General features: G+C 38.4%; 2 protein-coding genes and 1 non-coding gene across 4 annotated transcripts in view; all 3 read right to left on the reverse strand.

Annotated features, from left to right (window-relative positions):
• Positions 1-1,815, reverse strand: part of LOC132985473 (galectin-8-like) — an 11,735-nt gene extending 9,920 nt beyond the window's left edge. The window contains exon 1 of one of the 2 annotated variants that reach the window (XM_061052880.1): positions 1,570-1,815. In XM_061052880.1, coding sequence (XP_060908863.1) covers positions 1,570-1,608 — 39 coding nt within the window. In that variant the 5' untranslated portion in view covers positions 1,609-1,815. The remainder of the gene's footprint in view (positions 1-1,569) is intronic. The other variant, XM_061052879.1, reaches the window with a different exon arrangement.
• A 789-nt stretch (positions 1,816-2,604) lies between these two features.
• LOC132985461 (ribonucleoside-diphosphate reductase subunit M2) lies at positions 2,605-6,551 on the reverse strand. The gene is made up of 9 exons (XM_061052855.1): positions 6,395-6,551; positions 6,078-6,146; positions 5,055-5,198; positions 4,856-4,972; positions 4,603-4,736; positions 4,088-4,182; positions 3,668-3,906; positions 3,457-3,570; positions 2,605-3,088 (listed from the first exon to the last, which is right to left on the reverse strand). Exons 1-9 carry the CDS (start codon positions 6,482-6,484, stop codon positions 2,936-2,938), a joined length of 1,155 nt encoding a protein of 384 aa, XP_060908838.1. The 5' UTR covers positions 6,485-6,551; the 3' UTR covers positions 2,605-2,935.
• LOC132985886 (small nucleolar RNA SNORD94) lies at positions 3,260-3,398 on the reverse strand. The gene has a single exon (XR_009675109.1). It is a non-coding gene; the product is annotated as a small nucleolar RNA SNORD94 (small nucleolar RNA).
• Positions 6,552-10,000: the final 3,449 nt, after the last annotated feature.

A 10,000-nucleotide genomic window follows, 5' to 3' on the forward strand; every position in this document is an offset into this window, starting at 1 on the left:
AGCACTTCAACATGTTTCCTTAATGATCAGATAGTAAGATACCTTTATCATCTCACTCTCTACACATCTCACTGATTGGTCCTTTATCATCTCACTCTCTACACATCTCACTGATTGGTCCTTTATCATCTCACTCTCTACACATCTCACTGATTGGTCCTTTATCATCTCACTCTCTACACATCTCACTGATTGGTCCTTTATCATCTCACTCTCTACACAGCTCACTGATTGGACCTTTATCATCTCACTCTCTACACATCTCACTGATTGGTCCTTTATCATCTCACTCTCTACACATCTCACTGATTGGTCCTTTATCATCTCACTCTCTACACATCTCACTGATTGGTCCTTTATCATCTCACTCTCTACACAGCTCACTGATTGGACCTTTATCATCTCACTCTCTACACATCTCACTGATTGGTCCTTTATCATCTCACTCTCTACACATCTCACTGATTGGTCCTTTATCATCTCACTCTCTACACAGCTCACTGATTGGTCCTTAATCATCTCACTCTCTACACATCTCACTGATTGGACCTTTATCATCTCACTCTCTACACAGCTCACTGATTGGTCCTTTATCATCTCACTCTCTACACATCTCACTGATTGGTCCTTTATCATCTCACTCTCTACACAGCTCACTGATTGGACCTTTATCATCTCACTCTCTACACATCTCACTGATTGGACCTTTATCATCTCACTCTCTACACATCTCACTGATTGGTCCTTTATCATCTCACTCTCTACACATCTCACTGATTGGTCCTTTATCATCTCACTCTCTACACAGCTCACTGATTGGTCCTTTATCATCTCACTCTCTACACATCTCACTGATTGGACCTTTATCATCTCACTCTCTACACAGCTCACTGATTGGTCCTTTATCATCTCACTCTCTACACATCTCACTGATTGGTCCTTTATCATCTCACTCTCTACACAGCTCACTGATTGGTCCTTTATCATCTCACTCTCTACACAGCTCACTGATTGGTCCTTTATCATCTCACTCTCTACACATCTCACTGATTGGTCCTTTATCATCTCACTCTCTACACATCTCACTGATTGGACCTTTAAAGATCACGTACATGTTATCTTCCAAAAAAAACATTTTGACCAGTTTGTGAATCTAAAAACAGACAGGAAGCAGTCTCCATTATAAATAATGAACATAATCATATTCCAGCATTTCTTCAAACTAAACACAGACTGAGTAAGAGCACGTGTCACACCTCCATCCGAGTGTAAATCAATCTCAGGTTAATGAAGTCAGTCTGAGAAATGAGCGGAAGGGATCCGAAATAAACTCAATTTAATATTCTGAAATAAATAAGTTTGGTTTTTGAATCATGTTCTTAATTTAATTAATGATGGAGAAGCACTTTGGATGTGTTCTACAACAACGTCTCATTAAATATAAACGACTTTGTGAAGTGAATAAAACATGACGTCTCTTTATACAAATTAAACTTTAACGTGAATAAAGAAGATAAATAAACTCCACAGATATTTAATACACTTAAACAAACTCAGAAAGCATCTCACCGGGTTTAAAAACGTCTGCCTCGGGTTTGAAACCGACATGTTAGAGAAGAAGTGGCGCGACCTGAAGCTGCTAGTTTGGACTTTTGTTTACTTCCTCATATGACGTCAGCGAGGTTCTACGTTACAAGGAGGAGCCAAATCGAGATAAACTTTAGACACAGGGTCGGTAAACGTTTCATATTAACTGTCGGAGATAAGATGTTAGTAAATCACTCCTCAGTTAGAGCACGTGACTTCTACTTCCGACCGTTTAGTCACGTTTAATAAACAGATTGTGGTTCTGCGTGATGACGTAGCTGTCCGCTCCCGACAGAACTATCAGCGGTTTGGTTGGAGGATGGCTCTCATGCGGCCTTCAGCTGCTCCTCGGAAGTATCGGTTTAACGAGTGAAACATAGAATATGAACTAGCCTCAAAACCCGTAATTATAAGAGAAATCTCTACGATATCAGAGTTTCAGAGATGTGACGCCTGCGTGACGTTTCAGCGCAGCAAAAATCTAAGAAAACAGAAACAACGTCAACAATTAACGGTAAATTAAAATATGTGAACAGTCGCTATCATTTGTTTTGACTAGCTGCTTTTAGTTCATGAATCTATAAGCACAAACTTTAAGTGGAAATCATGTCAGGTGAGTTTATTAAAGTTTACCTGAAGCTCATCGCGTGCTCTTCATTCTAGGAGGGAACACACGCGCATGTCGCCATGACGACAACACAAATGGAACATCCGATTTTTCTGAGGAGCACGTGAAGGCAGCATTGGTCTTATGATTCCAATAAAGATAATTCACGGACTTGTGCTCACAAAAAAAAACAATAATTCTGTGCTGAAGATGCAAAATAAACAATCTGCATAATTTTAGAATTATATTGAGGGGCATTGTCGAGTCTGTAGAGGCCCCAAGTAAAGTTCCCATGAGGGGCCCTCCAACCTGCAGATTTACATCACTATGACTATCTACGGTGAGCCTGAAGGGACACTTAACGAGTTAGCTCTAGTTTGTTCTGATGTGTAGATGTAAAGAGGAAACAGTTTGCAGTAAGTTTAAATTTAATGCAAACAACAACAACAACCCTGTACAGAATCAACAGAAACCCTAAAAACAGTTCAGTATAAAAACATAATATAGCAGCTATAAAAACAAAGTCTACTTTTAATTTAGAGGAGAAACCAGAGTCCACCTGGTTACCTGCTGAGTGTAACTCTCATTTTATTTACACCATGACTCAGCAGATATCCAGATGAAGAGCCCCGCCCCCTCACAGTTCATCGCCTCGCAGCCTCAGGTGAGTGTAGAGTCCGCAGCGTGGTCGTCCTGCAGTGAGGAGGTCCAGCAGGAAGTCAGAGTCTGTGTGTGTGTCTTCTAGAAGTCGGCGTCCAGCCTGAACGTGTTGTCTGTGGTGCCCGACATTACGCCCATCCTCTGGTACTCGCCAACACGCTTCTCAAAGAAGTTGGTCTTCCCCTCCAGAGAGATGTTCTCCATGAAGTCAAACGGGTTCTCCACGCGGTAGATCTGCACACACACATCACAGATCAAAGTTAAAGACGTCTCAGCGGCGTTGGACGAAGGCCGCCGCAGAACAAATTCTACTCAGGAGATAAATAAAGAAGTTACAGTTTGATTGAAGATCCTGTTTTAAAGTTTTGGAGTCTTATTTACAGCATTTAGATTTTGCGGAGGCGGTCTGTTCAGTGTGGCGTCTGTCTCGTGCTGCTGGCGCCCTGACCGGTGAACCACACGTCCTCCAATCAGAGCGGCGCAGCAGCACTCAGCCCCCATCATCGGCTGAGGTCCGTACCCCTGCGCGTCTCATCACCACAGACCTGACCCCCCCTCGTGACAACACGGTTTAAACAGCGCTCTCTGGTTGCCATGGTTACCTTTTCAAAGCCGAGCTCCAGCATCAGTCTGTCGGCAACGAACTCAATGTACTGCTTCATGAGCTCGCAGTTCATCCCGATGAGCTTCACGGGCAGCGCCTCCGTCAGGAACTCCTGAAAACACAAACAGGCTTTAGAGGAGGGCGGCGGGGGAAAACGGCGTGCGTGTTTAGAGGTCATCTGCTTGGTCGTCCGTGTGTCAGTACGCTACCTGCTCGATCTCCACGGCGTTCTGGATGATGCTCTTGACCGTCTCCTCAGACGGTTTGTTCTGCAGGTGTTTGAACATGAGGCAGGCGAAGTCGCAGTGCAGACCCTCGTCTCTGCTGATCAGCTCGTTGGAGAAGGTCAGACCGGGCATCAGGCCGCGCTTCTTCAGCCAGAAGATCGCAGCGAACGACCCCGAGAAGAAGATCCCCTCCACGGCAGCGAACGCCACGACTCGCTCTCCTACAGGAAGTAGACAGAGACCACGTCAGAACCAGCGGGGGCGAGATCAGACCATTAACAAGTTTTACAAACATCTTGTGCACACAGTCTTAGTTGCACGCTGCGTCGAGGCGGCGTGCACCAGAGTCACTCCGACACCTCCAACTGTCTCTATTGTTTGAGTTCATGTAGCGTCTCTTACCGTAGTTGGCGCTCTTGTTTCCGATCCAGTTGATCGCCCAGTCAGCCTTCTTCTTCACACACGGCAGAGTCTCAATGGCGTTGAACAGGTATTCTCTGAGGGTCAGTGAACGCACCGTCAGAACAGCTACTCAAAACCAAACAATCGAAACACCTGGGTCCACTACAGACCGGTTAGTGGGTCCTCTATAGACCAGTTTAAGGGGTCCACTACAGACCGGTTAGTGGGTCCTCTATAGACCAGTTTAAGGGGTCCACTACAGACCGGTTAGTGGGTCCTCTACAGACCAGTTTAAGGGGTCCACTACAGACCGGTTAGTGGGGTCCACTACAGACCAGTTTAAGGGGTCCACTACAGACCGGTTAGTGGGTCCTCTACAGAACAGTTAGTGGGTCCTCTACAGACCAGTTAGTGGGTCCTCTACAGACCAGTTAGTGGGTCCTGTACAGACCAGTTAGTGGGTCCTCTACAGACCAGTTAGTGGGTCCTCTACAGACCAGTTAGTGGGTCCTCACCTCTCTGCGGGCTCTCTGATGTAGGTGTTGATGAGGAGGCTGTACATCTCGGAGTGGATGTTCTCCATGGCGATCTGGAACCCGTAGAAACACCGGGCCTCCGTCACCTGGACCTCCTGAGTGAAGCGCTCCACCTGGTGGTCACATGAGGAACAGCGCGAGACAGCAGACCACTTCCTGTTAGCAGCTGTCAATCATTTAGAGCTGGGCGTTTTAAAATTCATTTTCTGTGTTTTGTGATTTTCATCCTCACCAGATTCTCGTTGACGATGCCGTCGCTGGCGGCGAAGAAGGCCAACACGTGAGAGATGAAGTAGCGCTCCTCGTCCTTCAGGGACTCCCAGTGCTGCTGGTCCTTCGACAGATCCACCTGAACACACACACGAGTCGTTAGAAATCATCTTTAACCTCTAACACCTACAGAGGTCGTTGGTGGAGGGGGCGGGGCTTACCTCCTCTGCGGTCCAGAATGACGCCTCGGCCTTCTTGTACATCTGCCAGATGTCGTGGTACTGGATGGGGAAGACGACGAAGCGGCGAGGGTTCTCCTTCAGCAGAGGCTCCTCCCCCTCGCTGCTGCTCTTCACGTCTTTGGGCTGAACGACAAACAAATAAAACATCGTCAGACACGAACTACACGCCATGTCTGGTTTGACTCTGCAGACAGAGGACGCCATGACAGCTCGCTACCAACCAAGTTTGGTCCTGTCCCTTTCCTCCCGTCTCATTTTTACTGAAGAAACTACTGAACTGAAGCTCTTTCATTAAAACAGTCTGGATGTGTTCCATGATCAGAAATGTTCTGATTGTCTAAACGACATTAAAGTTTAAAACTCATCAGACGTTCGGATCTCTATGTGGGTCTTTAATCAAACAGACGCTCTTTGGTGAGGGGAGCCGGAGTAAACACTAAAAGATATCTAAGACACTCCTCTGTTATTCTTCAGACTTTAAATAATGTGATTAACACATCTCTTTATTTATAATATTTCTGCTCAAATAATGAAATGTAAGAGCTAATGAAGGACTTTAACTTCTCTTACCTACATACTTTAAACTACAGCTGATGTTTATTTAAATGTTTAAGACAAATTAAAACACTGAAGAAAACAAACTAATCCTGTTTTTAAATCCTGCAGAACAGAAAAGAACAACATGAAGACACGCCATCTTGTTTCAGATTGACTGATAATAAAACTCGTGTTTAATCTCTTTTTTAGATTAGATCAGTGAACTACAGTCTGCTTTCATGTGAGGTAAAGATTTAATCATTAAAGTGATTAAAACAAACAAAGAAACAGCTGATCATCATCATCTGATTGTTCGCGCCAGAAGAGACATTTTTGGCGCCACATGTTCACAATAAACGACACAGAACCTGCTCTTTGTAAACGTATATCTTAATAAAAATCATCTGCTGGGTTAAGATTATTAAGATATTTAAAGTTTCTGCAGACTTTTACACTCAAACTCACCGCAGGGTCCTGGAAGATTTTCCGCGCCGTTTTGGAGGCCAGGATCCGGGTCGTGTTCAGACTGGGAGGCTGGAAGACACAAAACATTCAGATTTTATTAAAATAAAGACTTTACTGGAGCTATATGTTGGATTTCATCACATTAAGAGATTAAATATGTCGCGAGGAGGATCAAATAAGTCAGTAAGATGACGACGTGAAAAAAAATGGCGGCCATATGTTGAAATTAAAAAAGACGGTAAATGAAGTAAATGAACTGAAATAAGAATTTAACGGTCGAATTTGAAGAATAGAATCATCCGGTTTTAGTGACTCACCGTGTTTTCTTTGTCCAGCGACACGTTGATGAGCTGGCTGCTGAGAGTGTTTTCATTCTTGACTGAAAGAGGAGAGCGAGCAGACATCATGTTGGATCCTTTAAGTTCACACAAACACGGAATAAAAACAGAGAAAGAAGCTAAAAGAGCGTTAAAAAGAGAAATATCTACACTAACGAGCAGCACAGAGAGAGAGACAGAGAGAAGAGAGACTGAGCGGGTTCTCTCCGCTCGCCCTTTTTATTGAAATATTGGCGCTAGAAACCAGCCGACGAATCAGAACAGAGCTCGTGCTGTCTCTTTAAAGCTGACGCCGCGCCGCAGCCAATCAGGAGGACAGCCGCAATCACGTGTCGCCTGAACAGCTGCGGGAAATTCAAACGGCTTTGTCTGTGCGGGGTTACAAAACTGACTGAAACACCGGTGTTACGCAACGTATCATTTTAACAAAAGACTCGTTTATTTTACACAATAAACGGTTAAAATGTGTTCCTAAAACAACGTGATGACGTAAAGAAGTACGTCGATTCCCTTTATTATTTATCCTCTGAAATATTGTCTTTCTCTATAACACTATTTGACATCTCAAGACATACACGTCTTCAAAATCACTAATTCTGCTTTACACATTATTTTTATACATCCCCTCATATGTGAGAATACACATGTTTATAAATTAAATCATTATTGGCTCTTAAAGTGCTTGTTTTCGATGCTTTTTAAAGATTAACTTAATGTAGGTGTTATAGTTTTTATGGCGTCCTTTTCTTTTTGGATTCCCGCCGCTGCACGTTCTGTTGTTTCCTGCATTCTTAAGGCGTTGTAACCATGACAACCAGGCGCCAAAAATAGTATCATAAAACATACACTATCATAGATGTTTGAGTGTCTGTATCTGTAGATATGAGAGATTAAAAATAAAGAAATGGCGATAAGTCTTAGTCAGCTAAATATGTCAGGAGGGGAAATGCGCACAATCCGGTTATTAGACGGTTTATTTACGGTATCTTTAGACTCGTGAAGGGAGATTTAAACGCAGGAGTCTTGTGTGAATGATTATGCGGATTAAATACCTTATATCTTATCGCGTTTCAGTCCCTGCGGATCATAAAATCGCCTCATTTTCCCTCGAAAACAGAAGGTGACTCATCAGCTGTTTCCGGGAGGAGAAGACGACACAGTGAATGTAGGTCAGTGACGTCAGAGAGCAGAGTCGCCACCCAGCGGTAGAAAGTGATACTGCAGTCTGACTCTCCTCAAACACTTTCTTACATTATAAAAGATTTTAAACTGACCACACACACAATCTGTGCTCTTAAAATAAAAAACACAAAATGTTCACGCTTACACATTTAAAGCCATTTGAGTTTTGTTAATTTGACAACAAAGACACGTGATTGACGTGTTTACACAACGTTCACACACACACACACACACACACACACACACACACACACATCTACTTTACACACGAAACGGGTTAAAATACTCTTTGAATGAAGTCATGATGGTGTTCAATCTGATTTAGCAACCGTTCAAAGTAAGACCTACATCCGGGTAATAATCAGATAGATAATCTGATAGAGGGGGATTAGAGTTCGGATATGTTTATATACAGAATTAAAGTGAAACACCATAACTGTCTTAACATCTTTATAAGTCAGTCGATCATTTTCATTAAAATCTTCACCAAAGTGTCACATATGTTTGTTTTCCCGCCGCCGCGCTTTCCTCGTTGTTTACTGTCATCAACATAAATCAGCGCCAACAGTATTTACTCTCCACTGTTTATTAATCATAATGTTTATTAATCATAATGTTTATTAATCATGTTTATTAATCATGTTTATTAATCATAATGTTTATTAATCATAATGTTTATTAATCATAGTGTTTATTAATCATAATGTTTATTAATCATGTTTATTAATCATAATGTTTATTAATCATAGTGTTTATTAATCATAATGTTTATTAATCATAGTGTTTATTAATCATGTTTATTAATCATAGTGTTTATTAATCATAATGTTTATTAATCATAGTGTTTATTAATCATAATGTTTATTAATCATGTTTATTAATCATAGTGTTTATTAATCATAGTGTTTATTAATCATAATGTTTATTCATCATAATGTTTATTAATCATGTTTATTAATCATAATGTTTATTAATCATAATGTTTATTAATCATGTTTATTAATCATAATGTTTATTAATCATAATGTTTATTAATCATAGTGTTTATTAATCATAATGTTTATTAATCATAGTGTTTATTAATCATAGTGTTTATTAATCATAATGTTTATTAATCATGTTTATTAATCATAATGTTTATTAATCATAGTGTTTATTAATCATAATGTTTATTAATCATAGTGTTTATTAATCATGTTTATTAATCATAATGTTTATTAATCATAGTGTTTATTAATCATAAAGTTTATTAATCATAGTGTTTATTAATCATAATGTTTATTAATCATGTTTATTAATCATAGTGTTTATTAATCATAGTGTTTATTAATCATAATGTTTATTCATCATAATGTTTATTAATCATGTTTATTAATCATAATGTTTATTAATCATAATGTTTATTAATCATAGTGTTTATTAATCATAATGTTTATTAATCATGTTTATTAATCATAGTGTTTATTAATCATAGTGTTTATTAATCATAATGTTTATTAATCATAGTGTTTATTAATCATGTTTATTAATCATAGTGTTTATTAATCATAATGTTTATTCATCATGTTTATTAATCATAATGTTTATTAATCATAATGTTTATTAATCATGTTTATTAATCATAATGTTTATTAATCATAGTGTTTATTAATCATAATGTTTATTAATCATAGTGTTTATTAATCATGTTTATTAATCATAGTGTTTATTAATCATAGTGTTTATTAATCATAACGTTTATTAATCATGTTTATTAATCATAGTGTTTATTAACCATAGTGTTTATTAATCATAATGTTTATTAATCATGTTTATTAATCATAGTGTTTATTAATCATAATGTTTATTAATCATAGTGTTTATTAATCATGTTTATTAATCATAATGTTTATTAATCATGTTTATTAATCATAATGTTTATTAATCATAGTGTTTATTAATCATGTTTATTAATCATAATGTTTATTAATCATAGTGTTTATTAATCATAATGTTTATTAATCATGTTTATTAATCATAATGTTTATTAATCATAGTGTTTATTAATCATAATGTTTATTAATCATAATGTTTATTAATCATGTTTATTAATCATAATGTTTATTAATCATAGTGTTTATTAATCATGTTTATTAATCATAATGTTTATTAATCATGTTTATTAATCATGTTTATTAATCATAATGTTTATTAATCATAGTGTTTATTAATCATAATGTTTATTAATCATGTTTATTAATCATAATGTTTATTAATCATGTTTATTAATCATAGTGTTTATTAATCATAATGTTTATTCATCATAATGTTTATTAATCATGTTTATTAATCATAATGTTTATTAATCATAATGTTTATTAATCATAGTGTTTATTAATCATAATGTTTATTAATCATGTTTAT

Source organism: Labrus mixtus, chromosome 12 (assembly GCF_963584025.1).
Source record: "Labrus mixtus chromosome 12, fLabMix1.1, whole genome shotgun sequence".
Lineage (NCBI taxonomy): Eukaryota > Metazoa > Chordata > Actinopteri > Labriformes > Labridae > Labrus > Labrus mixtus.

Bases quoted from the DNA above. Each gene is read 5' to 3' on its own strand.
- LOC132985461 (XM_061052855.1), bottom strand. From the start codon at position 6,484: ATGATGTCTGCTCGCTCTCCTCTTTCAGTCAAGAATGAAAACACTCTC. The intron at 6,147-6,394 runs GTGAGTCACTAA...TGTGTCTTCCAG, and splicing joins CGCTGGACAAAGAAAACACG to CCTCCCAGTCTGAACACGAC. The intron at 4,973-5,054 runs GTAAGCCCCGCC...GTGTGTGTTCAG, and splicing joins CATTCTGGACCGCAGAGGAG to GTGGATCTGTCGAAGGACCA.